General features: G+C 48.0%; 1 protein-coding gene across 4 annotated transcripts in view; it reads left to right on the top strand.

Annotated features, from left to right (window-relative positions):
* Positions 1–14,555, top strand: part of NUP85 (nucleoporin 85) — a 42,104-nt gene extending 27,549 nt beyond the window's left edge. For all 4 annotated transcript variants that reach the window (XM_013054433.2, XM_045085927.1, XM_004748936.3 and 1 more), the window contains 12 exons: positions 2,515–2,649; positions 2,755–2,877; positions 3,326–3,457; positions 3,821–3,927; positions 10,129–10,212; positions 10,314–10,379; positions 10,586–10,737; positions 11,700–11,817; positions 11,922–12,022; positions 13,371–13,522; positions 13,899–14,000; positions 14,372–14,555. In XM_013054433.2, coding sequence (XP_012909887.1) covers positions 2,515–2,649; positions 2,755–2,877; positions 3,326–3,457; positions 3,821–3,927; positions 10,129–10,212; positions 10,314–10,379; positions 10,586–10,737; positions 11,700–11,817; positions 11,922–12,022; positions 13,371–13,522; positions 13,899–14,000; positions 14,372–14,470 — 1,371 coding nt within the window. In that variant the 3' untranslated portion in view covers positions 14,471–14,555. The remainder of the gene's footprint in view (positions 1–2,514; positions 2,650–2,754; positions 2,878–3,325; positions 3,458–3,820; positions 3,928–10,128; positions 10,213–10,313; positions 10,380–10,585; positions 10,738–11,699; positions 11,818–11,921; positions 12,023–13,370; positions 13,523–13,898; positions 14,001–14,371) is intronic.
* Positions 14,556–14,872: the final 317 nt, after the last annotated feature.

Raw genomic sequence — 14,872 nt, 5'->3', positions numbered from 1 at the left:
CCCTAAGGTTATGTTTAAGATTATGTTACGATTAGGGCTCCTAGATGGCTCAGTCAGTTAAACATCTGACTTCAGCTCAGGTCATGATCTCAGGGTCCTGGAATCAAGTCTTACATTGGGTTTCCCTGCTCAGTGGGGATCCTGCTTCTCCCTCTCCTTCTGCCCCTCCCTCCTGCTCATGCTCTCTTCTCAAATAAAGATTATATTTTGAGGGGCACCTGGGTGGCTCAGTGGGTTAAAGCCTCTGCCTTCGGCTCAGGTCATGATCCCAGGGTCCTGGGATCGAGCCCCACATCGGGCTCTCTGCTCAGCAGGGAGCCTGCTTCCCCACCCCACCCACCTCTCTGCCTACTTGTGATCTCTGTCAAATAAATAAAATCTTCAAAAAAAAATATATTTTGATTAAAAGACATATATGTGTGTAAGCTAGTTGATGGACGCAGCCCCTGAGTCAGATGGGGTGGGATGCACATAGGAGAGCTGAGCATTCACATCATGATTGGATGTAGGTTTCCAAGGCTCTCTGGCTGCCCTACCAAGGATGGAGCAAGGGCAGAAGCAGAGACCAGTCTAGAGGCTTTGGTACTAAAGCATGAAAAGATGGTGGTGACTTGGACAAGGATGGGAGCTGAACAGAGGAGGTGGTGAGGAATGATTACATTCTGGATGCAGTTTACAGATACCGTTGATGCAGTTGGCTAATAGATTAGATGTGCATGTGTAAGAAATGAGAGAATGTGGGAAGATCAGTTTGGTGAGTTGGAAGCAGCCAGATGTTTACTTTTAGAGATGCTACATTTAAGATGCCCATGAGGTCTAAGTGGAGGCACTATGTTGGGCATTACTGTGTACAGGTCTGGAATCCAGAGAAGAAAGTACAGGCTAGAGAGAAATTGGGGATTTGTCAGCATCTATATCTTTGGCACTTAAAAAAAAAAAAGATTTTATTTATTTGACAGAGAGAGAGATAGTGAGAGAAGGAACAGAAGCAGAGGTAGAGGAAGAGGGAGAAGCAAGGCTTCCTGCTGAGCAGGGAGCCCAATTCAGGGCTCGATCCCAGGAGTCCCAGAACGCTGGGATCATGACCTGAGCCGAAGGCGGATGCTTAACAACTGAGCTACTCAGGCACCCCTATCTTTGGCTTTTTTGAGCATGACTGAGTATGGGAAAATGTTACTTTGTATGTTTTACATATTTGTTAGTGTGTATGTACTGTTGGTTGTCCTTATTCATGACAGTTAAAGTCTATAAAGTTGCCTGAACATGTATTGCTGATTATTGTAATACAGGATTCTTCCAGCCTCTGATCCCATTTTTGTCAGCTGGTCAGTGTATAACCTTGTTTTATTGATGGTTTTGCTTAAAGACACCTCATTTATTTTTTTTTAAATTTTTTAAAGATTTTATTTATTTATTTGACAGGCAGAGATCATGAGGCAGAAAGACAGGCAGAGAGAGAGGAGGAAACAGGGTCCCTGCTGAGCAGAGAGCCCGATGCGGGGCTTGATCCCAGGACCTGGGATCATTACCTGAGTCGAAGGCAGTTGAAACCCACTGAGCCACCCAGGCGCCCCAGGACCCCTCATTTAATATATACTGTTGACTCATCATGGTGAATAACATAGTAGCGCGTGCCTGAACGAGGCTAATCTAACACATTTTCTCCCTGTGGGCCGCCATCCCTCCTTAGCACTTAGCACTTCAGCACCCTGCTCAGCAAAAAGCACAATACAAAAAAAGTGGCCCTAGGTAGAACCTGAAAAAGACCCTTGTTTGGTGTGAGAGTTGATATAAGAAGGTAGAATTCTGCCTTGCTCATCCTCAGCTGGGAATGTGCACATCAGTTAGTTCGTTTTTGCCACTCTGCACACATCCACAAGTAATGGTGACACTACCTCACGTACTGACTTTGGGGTTACAAATAGATGTTAACAATGGGGAAATTCACAGATGCGGAATCTGAGTAAATTCACAGATGCGTTTGCTGCCAGTCCCCACATGGAGTCTCTCTCGACTCTGCGGACTGTTGATGTTGAGCCTTTTATGAGCTGATCTTTACTTGATGTACTATGCTGTTTTCTTTTTTTTAAAATATTTTATTTATTTATTTGACAGACAGGGAACACAGGCAGGAAGAGTGTGTTCCCATGGAGTAGGGAGCTCATCCATTTTCTGTTTTCTGTTTCATTCATTCACCATTTATTAAGTAAATTCTACATCCAATGTGGGGCTTGAAGTCATGACTGTGAGATCAAGAGTTGTGTGCTCTACTCAATGATCTAGCCAGGTGTCCCCATTTCATTTATTTTTAAAAAGTTGGTTGCAATCTGTAATGTGTTAAAACATGCAGTTTGAAAAGCATGGTCCAGGTTAAAACCCTTAGACTAGATAGGCTAGATGACTGCTGGAGGGAAGGAGCCAGCGCACTTCTGTAAGGCTAGGAAGCCCAAGTGCGGACTGAGGAGACTGGCTCCTGGGCATCCGTGAATGTTCATGCTCTTGTGTGTCCTCCAGGTGACCATCTTGGTGCTACAGGGACGGCTGGATGAGGCTCGGCAGATGCTCTCCAAAGAAGCTGACGCCAGTCCCTCCTCTGCAGGCATGTGCCGAATCCTAGGGGACCTGATGAGGACGATGCCCGTTCTCAGTGTATGTGGGAGCAACCCTGTTCTGCTGGGTCACAAGAGAGGGGTTTGTTCATTAAGCACAAAGCATTTCTGTGGCAATGGCATCTCACCGTGTCTTTCTCCTTAGCCTGGCAACACCCAGACGCTGACAGAGCTGGAGCTGAAGTGGCAGCACTGGCACGAGGAATGCGAGCGTCACCTCCAGGACAGCACGTTTGCTTCCAGTCCCCACCTGGAGTCTCTCTGCAAGGTCTGTGGGAAGGAAGTCCAGGTTGGGGTCCAAGCTGGGGCTGTGACATCCAACACAGCAATAACAGGAACGTGATCCTCTCCGGACAAGGCTGTCCATCAGCTCTGCCAGGAAGAGGAGGGCTCTCAGACCAGATGCTCTGGTTGAGATTAGCAAAGGTTTTTTGTTTTTGTTTGTTTGTTAAGATTTTATTTATTTGAGAGGGAGAGAGAGCCTGTGCTTGAGAAAGCACGAGCAGGTGGGGAGGGAGGGAGGGGGTGGAGGGAGAGAGAGAAGCAGGCTCCCCGCTGAGCAGAGAGCCTGACTCAGGGCTCCATCCTAGGACCTCAGTATCATGACCTGAACTGAAGGCAGGTGCTTCAACGACTGAGCCACCTAGGAGCCCCAAGACCAGGAGAGTTAACAGAGAATTTGGTCTGGAATTGAAGAAAAATATCTCTTTCCTTAGATCATGCTGGGAGATGAAGCCGCTCTGTTGGAGCAGAAGGAGCTGCTGAATAACTGGTATCATTTCCTAGTGACCCGGCTCCTGTACTCTCATCCCACAGTGAAACCCATTGACCTGCACCTCTATGCCCAGGTGAGCCTGAACTCCAAGGGATGGTGGTGGGGAGTACGAATCCTGTGGGCTAGGTTATTGTCAGTATGTGGCCTTTTTGAGTTGAACCTCCCTGGAGAACAGGAGGGTCTTTGCTTTGCCCCTCCCTCCTCCTTTTAAGTTTATTTTTTTAGTAATCTCTGCCCCCAACATGGGGCTCAAACTTATGACTCTAGGGATCCAGAGTCGCACGTTCTTCCAGCTGAGCCCTCCAGATGCCCTTCCTTTGGCCCTTTTTGAAGGACCTCATCGCCCTTCTCCAGGGTTCCCTACACAGCAGCCCTGCCTGTCCCCTTGAGTCTCTGCTTCCATCTGGGAATTGAGTGGGTCACCAACTTTCCACAGTCCAGCCTTGACCTGTTTTTGGGAGGTGAGAGCAGCCCAGAACCCCTGGACAACATCTTGTTGGCAGCCTTTGAGTTTGACATCCACCAAGTGATCAAGGAGTGCAGGTAGGACCTGCTGCGCCACCGCCTTTTCTGTCTTTACTTACATGTGCAGTTCAGAGAAACCAAGTGAAGTCAGAGTGTTGTGCAGCTGTCACCACCACCTTTTCTTAGAATGTCTTGTTCTTTCTTTCTGGTGTCTTAACTTGCTTCCCACATACCTTCTCCCCTCCTGAGCCACATGGAGGTAGGTAATGGCTTCTTCCTGGACAGCCTTGGGGACCTTCCTGAGGTACTATGTTTACTGTATTCATAACAATATTTAGGGATGTTTACTTGAACAACATTGCAGTAAATTACTTTGATATTTAAAATCCAGAAAAAGCCAGCAAGCCTATTTCTTAGAACCTGATGGATATGCAAACTGCCGTAAGGGAGAGCACTTCTCAGTAGCCTCACTCTCTAGTGAGCCATGAGCTGCCTCACCAGTGGGCTCCTGGCTGAGTCTGGAGAGCAAGGATTCCACACTACCCCCTCCTCAGAAGGGTGTCTTGTCAATGCATTGAATCTTCAGCAAGGCGAGAAAGGGAGTGTCAGACATCACGAATCAAAGGTATAGCTTGTTTGGAATTTTCATATATAGTAAGTCAGACGTCATTTTGTGTCCCTTCTTGTGCAGCCTGGACACATGGGTATTGCATTGAAGACGCCCAGCAGACTACTGTTGGGAACGACAGCAGACGGCCTTGCTTAGTATCAAATTCACTGACCTCTACCAGATCTTTTTCAGTAGATCTGGGCCATGGGAGGGGCTTCCCCTCCTGCTCCGCTCCTCCTGTTTGAGCTAGAAGACAGCTGGAGCTTGAAGAAAACAGTGGAGGAAGAAAACTAGGTTTTGTGTCCATATTCTTTTCACAGACGTGGAGCTGGAGCTGGAAGTTGACTTTCAGAATCCAGCTGAGAACGCGCTATCTGCACGGAGTGGTTAATGAGAATAACTTACAGAGGTGCACACACACGTCATTATTTGACTTTGTCATTGTCTTTGCCTATAATTTGAAGTAATGGGCATTTCTAAATATATTGGCTGTTACAGGAGTGGGTTATTTCCACCAGGGCTTCCTTCATAATCTACATCTCAATTTTTGGGAACAAATCAGAGTTGAGCACAACCAGGAGGAAGGACAATGAAAAGGGAAAGCAGCCTGTTCTCTGCAGTGACAATAGAAAAAAAGAGAGGGTGCCAGTGCAGTGGCTTCCATGAATGCCACAGAAAATGGCCTCAGCCTCCTGCCGGTCACACATAAAGAAGGATCAGGCTCCCAGTCCGTTAGTCTGAACATCTGTCTGTCCTGGCAAATAGGAAAGGATCTAAAGTATTTCTGTTTCTTACAAATTTTGGAGCTAGGGTTTTGTTTGTTTGTTTGTTTGTTTAATTTATTTATTTGATAGACAGATCACAGGTAGAGAGGCAGGCAGAGAGAGAGAGAGGAGGAAGCAGGCTCCCCACTGAGCAGAGAACTCGTTGTGGGGCTCGATCCCAGGACCCTGGGATCATGACCTGAGCCGAAAGCAGAGGCTTTAACCGAACCCACTGAGCCACCCAGGCGCCCCAAGCTAGGGTTTTTCTGATTAGGAAGCCACTTCCTACTCTACATTGAAAATGGTACCATAATGCAAGTCCTGGGACCTTATCTCAGGCATTAGAGGAAAGCTTGAAGTATCTTCAGAGAGAGTAGCAGAGTTTTAGAAGTGGGCCCTCCTGGATGGGGAAGGATTGGATTTTCGGTCTTTTTTTAAAATATTTTATTTATTTATTTGACAGAGAGAAATCACAAGTAGTTGGAGAGGCAGGCAGAGAGAGAGAGAGGAGGAAGCAGGCTCCCTGCTGAGCAGAGAGCCCCATGCGGGACCCGATCCCAGGACGCGAGATCATGACCTGAGCCGAAGGCAGCGGCTTAACCCACTGAGCCACCCAGGCGCCCTGGATTTTCGGTCTTGTGAGCACTTAGTTTCTCCTGAGTTATACCAGTCAGACCCAGGCTAAGTTCCTGGAAAGTGGTGAACATCTGGAGTTGGGCCAGTGGGCTGGTGGTGTAGGGAAGTCTTGCTGCTTTGTTGCTAGGGTCATGATTACCCTGTAAAGGTGAATGAGGGGAATTCTTTTTAAAGGTGTTAAAAGGGAGAGGTGTTTTTTTTAAAGATTTTATTTATTTGACAGAGCACAGGCAGAGGGTAAGCTAGGAGCCCGATGTGGGACTTGATGCCAGGACCCTGGGATCATGACCTGAGCTGAAGGCAGACGCTTAACTGACTGAGCCACCTAAGTGCCCCCAAAAGAATCTTTTTAAAGCCATGTTATATCCATTTTCTTTTTCTTAGAACAATCCAGGTAGACAAATGATAAAATTACTTTTTCTAGGGGCGCCTGGGTGGCTCAGTGGGTTAAAGCCTCTGCCTTGGGCTCAGGTCATGGTCCCAGGGTCTTGGGATCGAGCCCCAAATCAGGCTCTGTGCTCTGCGGTGAGCCTGCTTCTTCCTCTCTCTCTCTCTGCCTGTCTCTCTGCCTTTTTGTGATCTCTGTCAAATAAATAAATAAAGTCTTAAAAAAACAAAAACAAAAACCTAGTATACTCCTTTAAAAAAGCAATAAAAAATTTTTAAAAATTACTTTTTCTAGATGAAGGGGTCAGAGAGGTAGGGACTGACTGAAACTGTGGTCTCGAGTACTGTTTGTGGTACTTTTTTTGTTAAATCAATATCTAGTTAAGACCCTGCCATGGGTCCTAACATGGGGCTTCCTGCTCAGCGGGAAGCCTGCTTCTCCCTCTCCCTCTGTCCCTGCTTGTATTCCCTCTCTCTGTCAAATAAATAAAGAAAATTAAAAAAAAAAAAAAAAAAAACGAGCATGATAGGACTTTGTGTAGCTCATAATGAATTTATAGACCTCTTAGTATTTTTTTTTTTAAATAAAGATTTTAGGGACGCCTGGGTGGCTCAGTTGGTTAAGCAGCTGCCTTCGGCTCAGGTCATGATCCCAGCGTCCTGGGATCGAGTCCCACATCGGGCTCCTTGCTCAGCGGGGAGCCTGCTTCTCCCTCTGCCTCTGCCTGCCATTCTGTCTGCCTGTGCTCGCTCTCTCCCCCCGCCTCTCTCTCTGATAAATAAATAAAATCTTAAAAAAAAAAAAAGTTTAAATAAAGATTTTATTTATTTATTTGACAGAGATCACAAGTAGGCAGAGAAGCAGGCAGAGAGAGAGAGAGAGAGAGAGGGAAGCAGGCTCCCTGCTGAGCAGAGAGCCCGATGTGGGACTCGATCCCAAGACCCTGAGATCATGACCCGAGCCGAAGGCAGCGGCTTAACCCACTGAGCCACCCAGGCGCCCTAAGACCTCTTAGTATTTGATGATTGTAGAAATACGAGTGTTTTTGAAAATTGGCAAAGATAATTTTTTTTTTTATTTTTTAAAGATTATCAGGAGACTGAGCAAGAGCAAGAACACAAGCAGGGAGAGTGGCAGACTCCCCACTGAGCAGGGAGCCCATCATGGGGCTCGATCTCCTCATCCTGAGATCACGACTTGAGCTAAAACCAACAGTCAGACACCTGACTGAGCCACCCAGGCACCCCAGTTTTCTTTTACATAATCTCTGTGCCTCATGTGGGGCTTGAACTCATGACCCTGAGATCGAGAGTCACATGCTCTGCTAACTGAGCTAGCCAGGCACCCCAGCATACATAATTTTTTGAATGTCATAGATACAGTTGTTATTAATAAAGTTTGAAAAAGCTATTCTTCAAAGTGAATGTTAGGAAGACCAACAGGGACATTCTGTAATGGTAGAATCCTGAAACAGATGGAGTATCTAAGGATCTGTAGCCCTAAGAACAAGGCAGAAGTTTGAAACATTTGTCCAGTAATTCAGTATAAACCAATCCCTGTTCTTTTTTATTATGAAAGCAGAATATTTTTTTTACCTTAGTGCATACCTCAAGACTATTTGCCTTGATAGTCTTGCTTCCACTTTACTTGTGCTTGATTTTGTTACAGAAAGCAGTCATTAAAAGTTCCCTTACCTGGGGTGCCTGGGTGGCTCAGTGTAGGTTAAAGCCTCTGTCTTCAGCTCAGGTCATGGTCTCAGGGTCCTGGGTCCTGGGATCAAGCCCCACATTGGGCTCTCTGCTCAGCGGGGAGCCTACTCCACCCCCACCCCCACCCCCCCGCCTACCTCTCTGCCTACTTATGATCTCTGTCAAACATATAAAATCTTTTTTTTTTTTTAAGATTATTTATTTATTTATTTCTCAGAGAGAGAGAGAGAGCGAGCACAGGCAGACAGAGTGGAAGGCAGAGGCAGAGGGAGAAGCAGGCTCCCTGCGGAGCAAGGAGCCCGATGTGGGACTCGATCCCAGGACGCTGGGATCATGACCCGAGCCGAAGGCAGCTGCTCAACCAACTGAGCCACCCAGGTGTCCCAAACATATAAAATCTTTTAAAAAAAAATTTCCCTTACCCAAGTTTTTTTTTTTCAAGGTTTTATTTATTTATTTGACAGAGATCACAAGTAGGCAGAGAGGCAGGCAGAGGGAGAGGGAAGCAGGCTCCCTGCTGAGCTGAGAGCCCAATGTCGGACTCGATCCCAGGACCCTGAGATCATGATCGGAGCCAAAGGCAGCGGCTTACCCCACCGAGCCACCCAGGCGCCCTCCCTTACCCAAGATTTTAAAAAATAGTCAAATATTATGGCAGTTGGGTGGTGCAGTAGGTTAGGTGTACGACTCTTGGTTTCAGCTCTCGGGGTCTTGAGGTCAGGCTCCGCAGAGGGTTCTGTGCTCAGCAGGGAGCCTGCTTGAGAGTCTCTCCCTGCCCCCCCTCCCCAACCATCTCACGATCTTGCCCTCTCTAAAGTAAATCTTTAAAAAAATAGTCAAGGATTGGGATGCTGGGAAGCCCCGTTGGTTAAACGTCTGCCTCCATCTCAGGTCATGATCTCAGGGTCCTGGGATTGGCTCCTGCATCAGGCTCCTTGCTCAGTGGGGAGCCTGCTTCTCCCTTTGCCTCTTCCTGCCACTCCCCCTGGTTGTGCTCTTTCTGACAAACAAAATCTAAAAAAAAAAAAGTGTTCTATGTATATAGTCCTATTCATAAAGTAAGTATACTAGTTAAAAGGTATATAAGAAACATTAACAGCGATGCCAGATGCAAGTAAAGATATTCTTCTGAAGTCCATGTTTTGTTTTGTTTAAGATTTTTATTTATTTATTTGTTGAGAGAGCAGAAGTATGGAGAGCTGCAGGCAGAGCAGGTAGCAGGAGAAGCAAGCTCCCCGCTGAGCAAGGAGCCCGATGTAGGACTTGATCCCAGGACCCTGGGACCACAACCCGAGCCAAAGACAGATGCCTAACCAATTGAGCCACCCAGGGTCTCTCCTTTCTTTTTTTAAGATCTCATTTATTTTTGAGAGAACGACAGAGATAGCGAGAGAGAGCACAAGTAGGGAGGAGAGGGAGAAACAGGCTCCCTGCCACTGCGGGGCTCGATCCCAGGACCCCGGGATCGTGACCCGAGCCAGACGCAGGTGCTTAACTGCGTGAGCCACCAGGCGGCCCTGAATTCCGTGTGTCATCAAGCTCCGGACAAGTATCAAGCACTGGCCAAATATTTAAAAACACTTTGAGTGTTTTTCTTTTTTTCAATTGCTGTATAGTTGACATGTTAGGTTTAGGTTTACAACATTTGACAGTTCTGTGGATTACCAAATGCTCACCGCCAGAAGTGCCGGGACCACATACAGTTCTGTTATTCTCTGTGGTCCTTAGGCTGTACTTCTCACCTGCATGACTTGTTCATCTTGTCACTGGAAGTTTGTACGTCTTCACCTCGTTCTCCCATCCCCCACCTCCCTCCCTGTGGCAACCACCAGTTTGTTCTCTGTGTTTAGGTCTGTTCCTTTTTATTCTTTTCTTACACATTATTCTCTATTCATATTCTCTGCATCTGATTGGATCCCTGAATTTTATTTTCACCGTGACAGCCTCCAGAGATCTAGGTTGGTTGCGACCACTTAGGGTTGACCATCCTAGGTGTCCACTGTCAGTCCCCAAGTAGCACCGAGAAGTTTCTCACTATGGGCTTCCAGACAGATTGCCACTTGTCACTGCCCCTCCCATCTTTTTATGGAAAGGATGTGTGGGGTCCCTGCTCACCTGTGCCACACTCTGTCACCCTGACTCTCCTCCTTGCCCTGGCGTTTGAACCTGCAGCATCGCACTAAGCAACTGGTGGTTTGTGGCCCATCTGACAGACCTGCTGGATCACTGCAAGCTCCTCCAGTCGCACAACCTCTAGTAAGTGTGGGGCAGCCGTGCCAGCCTCAGGGATGGGGCTGCGGGAGGGCCCTGAATGGAGCGGGCCAGGGGTGTTGGTCTCCTGTTATGTTTTATTCCAGCTTCGGATCTAACATGAGAGAGTTCCTCCTGCTGGAATATGCTTCGGGACTGTTTGCTCATCACAGGTAGGAAGGCCCAAGGGTGTGAGGCGGCAGCACGGTGTTTCTCAGCATGCACGACGTACCCCTGGATCTTGGACTGTGTCCTTGCCCGTCTTATTCCCTGAAGGTTACAGGGGTTCAGGGGAGGAGCCATCTTGGAACCAGTCCCCAAGCTGTGGGGCAGCACGTGGGCTCCCCAGGCTCTCATGTCTGTCCTTGGACCGTTGCAGCCTGTGGCAGCTGGGAGTGGATTACTTTGACTACTGCCCTGAGCTCGGCCGCGTGTCCTTGGAGCTGCACATTGAACGCATCCCCCTGAGCACTGAGCAGAAAGCCCTTAAGGTGCTGCGGATATGTGAGCAGCGGCAGATGACCGAGCAAGGTGAGCCCGCCCTGCCCCTGGCATACTCTCTGCTCATGCTGCGCCAGCCAGACTGGAGAGAGGCCGGGCACTGGGGTCAATAAATAAGCCAGAACAGCAAAATTATTGAGAAAGGACGAACAACTAGGGATCCATCAGGACTTGTAAGCGATGGAGCACACCACCTTTTTTTTTTTTTTAAAGATTTTATTTATTTATTTGACAGGGATCACAAGTAGCCAGAGAGGCAGGCAGAGAGAGAGAGGAGGAAGCAGGCTCCAGCTGAGCAGAGAGCCCAACGTGGGGCTCGATCCCGGGACCCTGAGATCATGACCTGAGCCAAGGGCAGAGGCTCTAACCCACCAAGCCACCCAGGTGCCCAACACACCACCTTTTAAAAAGATCCTGACCCACTTCCTCTCTCCTGCTTACTCTAAAAAGGTCAGGACTGGGTCAGCTTGTAATTCACTTCTCCCAGGTGCGTTGCTGTTGCTAACCAAGGCTGGCTCAGTGGGAAAGCAGGACCAGAGGCAGCTCAGGAGGAGCACAGAAAGAAAGCAGTGATATTTGCTTGAGTTGAGTTGAATGGTTAAAAACCTAAGTTGTTCTTTCCAGAGGCATTGGCTTCCTTATGACCATCTCTGAAAGCATACAGCTGTTCAAGACCCAAAGAATGTTTTTGGCACCTGGACAGATAATGAAGGAGCTGATCTGTGGGGAGCCATAAAAATCTTTTTGCCATCCCTGAAGTCAAGCCCACTCATAAAGCCAATGCTGCCAGGGTGGGTCATGGTGTTCATAAAGCCAGGAGACAATTTATAACTCCCAGAGTCCCCAGTTTTGCCAACCAAGTTGTATTTGGAGCCTGTGGAGAGGCTGCAGAAAACCCAGAGGAGGTGGGAAGCCTGCTCCTACCTGGCAGAGTTCAGGAATGGCCTGATTGGCGGGGTGAAAAGCTTATCTTTTCTCTTTTCCCTGCAAAGTTCGCAGCATTTGTAAGATCTTAGCCATGAACGCCGTCCGCAACAACCGCCTGGGCTCTGCCCTGTCTTGGAGCATCCGAGCCAAAGATGCTGCCTTTGCCACGCTGGTGTCAGACAGGTGGGTTCAGCCGCTCCTGGCTTTCTAGGGACTGTCCAGGAAGTTGGGAGGCTGAGGAAGGGGCCCTGGGACAGCTGCTCAAACCTCTGGGCCTGGCCTTGCAGGTTCCTCAAGGATTACTGTGAGCGAGGCTCCTTTTCTGACCTGGATCTCATTGACAACCTAGGGCCAGCCATGATGCTCAGTGATCGACTGACCTTCTTGGGTGAGTCTCTGGTCTCTGTGCCTGGGACATAGTGGTGGGTTGTGCAGATGGGAGGGACTGATTTAGGCATCTCCAGTGTTCGTTCCTGTTGAGCCCAAACTCATAGAACCATGTATGCTGGACTCTACAAAGCATAGTTTCTAACATTTCCCAGTAATGTCAAACTTAAAAGTCTGAAAGTAGTATAAGGACTAATGAACTCCCATGTACACTTTCTCCAAATGCACCATTTTTATTTATTTATTTTGTTAATCTTTTTTTTTTTTTTTTTAAAGTATTGGAGACAGAGAGCATGAGCGAGAGAAGAGTGAGCAGTAATGGGGGGCAGGAAGGGCAGCGGGAGAGGGAGAAGCAGGTTTTCCGCTGAGGTGGGAGCCCCATGCGGAGCTCCATGCGGGGCTAGAGCCCAGGACCCTGGGAACACTAGCTGAGCCGAAGGCAGACGCTTCACACCGACTGAGCCACCCAGGTGCCCCATTCACTCAGGTTCTTGGGGAACAATCTGAAAGTAAGTTGGACACTTTGTTCCCCTAAGAACAAGAACATCCTCTTAGAGAACCAGCTGTCTGAATGCACTGCTCTTATTAGATCTGTGGTCCCAGCAGTGTCTTTTTTGATTGTTGTTAAAGATTTTATTTATTTATTTGACAGAGAGATCACAAGCAGCCAGAGAGCCAGGCAGAGAGAAAGGGAGAAGTAGGGAGCCAATGCGGGGCTCTGTCCCAGAATCCTGAGCCAAAGGCAGAGGCTTAACCCACTCATCCCTGCCCCTAGGCGCCCCGCAGCGGTGTCCTTTATTCGTTCACGAATTCAGTTTTGCTCTTCAGTGTTTCCTTCTTTACCTTGACATTTTTTTTTTTTAAAGATTTTATTTATTTATTTGACAGAGAGAGATCACAAGTAGGCAGAGAGGCAGGCAGAGAGAGGAGGAAGCAGGCTCCCTGCTGAGCAGAGAGCCCGATGCGGGACTCGATCCCAGCACCCTGAGATCGACCTGAGCCGAAGGCAGTGGCTTAACCCACTGAGCCACCCAGGCGCCCCTACCTTGACATTTTTGAAGAGTCTGTTCTGCTCTCTTGTAGAATGTCCTCAGTTTGGATTTATCTCGTGTTTCCTCATGATTAGATTGAGACTTGCGGGTTCTTCACTCTTTCATAGTCTCTTGTTTGGTTTGATGGTTACATTCTCCCAGGTTGGAGTCCGTTCAAAATGTGTTTTTTTCAGTCCCATTGGTCTCACTCGTCCATGAGTTTGGAGACAGTTCTAGAAGGATCTCCCTGCTCTGGAGTCTGGGATCTTTTTATCTTGTTTGGACCAGAGGTGAAGTAGTGCTCTGTTTTCTCACTAGGAAAGTACCGCGAGTTCCACCGATTTTATGGGGAGAAGCGTCTTACTGATGCGGCTTCTCTTCTCCTGTCACTGATGACTTCCCAGATTGCCCCACGGTCTTTCTGGGTAATACTACTAATAGATGCCTTGCCCCTTTTGGAAGAGAAAGAGGTACAGTTTGAATGATTTTCTTCTCTGTCTTCTAGTCCCTGACTGTGCTTCCTTCCTTAGCTGTTGTAGATGCACACCTGTACGTCCTCTCCCATCCGTGTGTGCGGATTCCCCCATAATGCCCACTCTGGAAACCAGTATCTACACAAGATAAGCTACTTAATTTGGAAGGAGGCAGCTGTCTACCGACAGTATTCGGCTTAGGGCCCTGACAAGGGCTGGGAGTGAGCACAGGGGCTGTCTTCCTCCCAGGGCTGCACATCCGCTCCCGAGGGCGTGCACGGAAGGCCTGCTCTGAATCTGTGCACGCGCCCACACCAGTGGAAACCAGCCAAGGGGAGCCGCTAAGCAAAGCAGCCTCTCTCCTCTCTCTTAGGTGGTTTTTTCAGCAGAGCAAACATACGAGTTGATGAGATGTCTAGAGGACTTCGCCTCAAGAAGGCCAGTGTGGAGAGAGCCTGGTGTTCAGCGAATCCAGGTTATTTTAGCTTTCAGATTGTTGATTCCATAATGGCAATGAGAAAAGGCTTCTTCTATTTTGGACTCCCCTGCTGACCTCCAGAAACGCTGGCCCCTTACAGACTTGTGCTTCTTGAGTTACTGCTTAACCTGTAACTAACACACCCAACTTCTTTTAGGAGGAGGCAGGGTTTATAGGTGTTCTCATCTCTCCTTTTCTGGCACTCAGTCTGCAGTTCTTTGTCTGCAGTTCTTCTGTCAACAACTTGCTGGAAGCTCCTACTAAATGTTAAATGCCCTTGGTCTGCCTTTGGGTCAGATAGACCCTTGCAGAGCTTTAAAGAAGGAACACTTCCTGCCGTGCCTCATGCTGGCTGCCTTTGCTTTTAGGAGGACGTCGAGAACACCAAGTTGGAAATGCTGAGACTTGCTCTTGCACGCAATCTTGGCCGTGCCATTATAAAGGAAGGCTCTTTGGAAGGCTCCTGAGACCACCTGAGAGCGGCTTCAACATGGCATCTCTGTATGGCAATGTATATACATTTTTGAAAGAATAAATCCCCCCCCCCCCCCCGCCAAATAAAAGGGAAGTTCTTAAGAGTCCAGCTGGGGAGGTTTCCCTGCCTCTACTGTGAACCCGAGGTGGTAGAAACTGAGAAAGTGCTGCGTCTTGGATGGAACTGATTTCTGTGTCTCCCAAGAGAAAAAGCCACTCCTAGCAGTTAGGATGGTGAGTCCAGTGCCCTAACTCCTAGAAGCTCAAGCAAGGTGGTGAGTGGTTTATTTATGCTTCAGAAATCCAGCCTTTAGAATCAATTGTAACATTTATCCTTTCTTTTGTTTAGAAAAGGTCCAGGAACCTGTACTTTCATCAACTAAAGTGTCAGGTGA

The sequence above is a fragment of the Mustela putorius genome, unplaced genomic scaffold (genome assembly GCF_011764305.1).
Source record: "Mustela putorius furo isolate JIRA1106 unplaced genomic scaffold, ASM1176430v1.1 tig00000873_pilon_pilon_pilon, whole genome shotgun sequence".
Classification (NCBI taxonomy): Eukaryota; Metazoa; Chordata; class Mammalia; order Carnivora; family Mustelidae; genus Mustela; species Mustela putorius.
The sequence above is the reverse complement of the archived record's forward strand: the minus strand, read 5'-3'. Positions and strand labels throughout refer to the sequence as shown.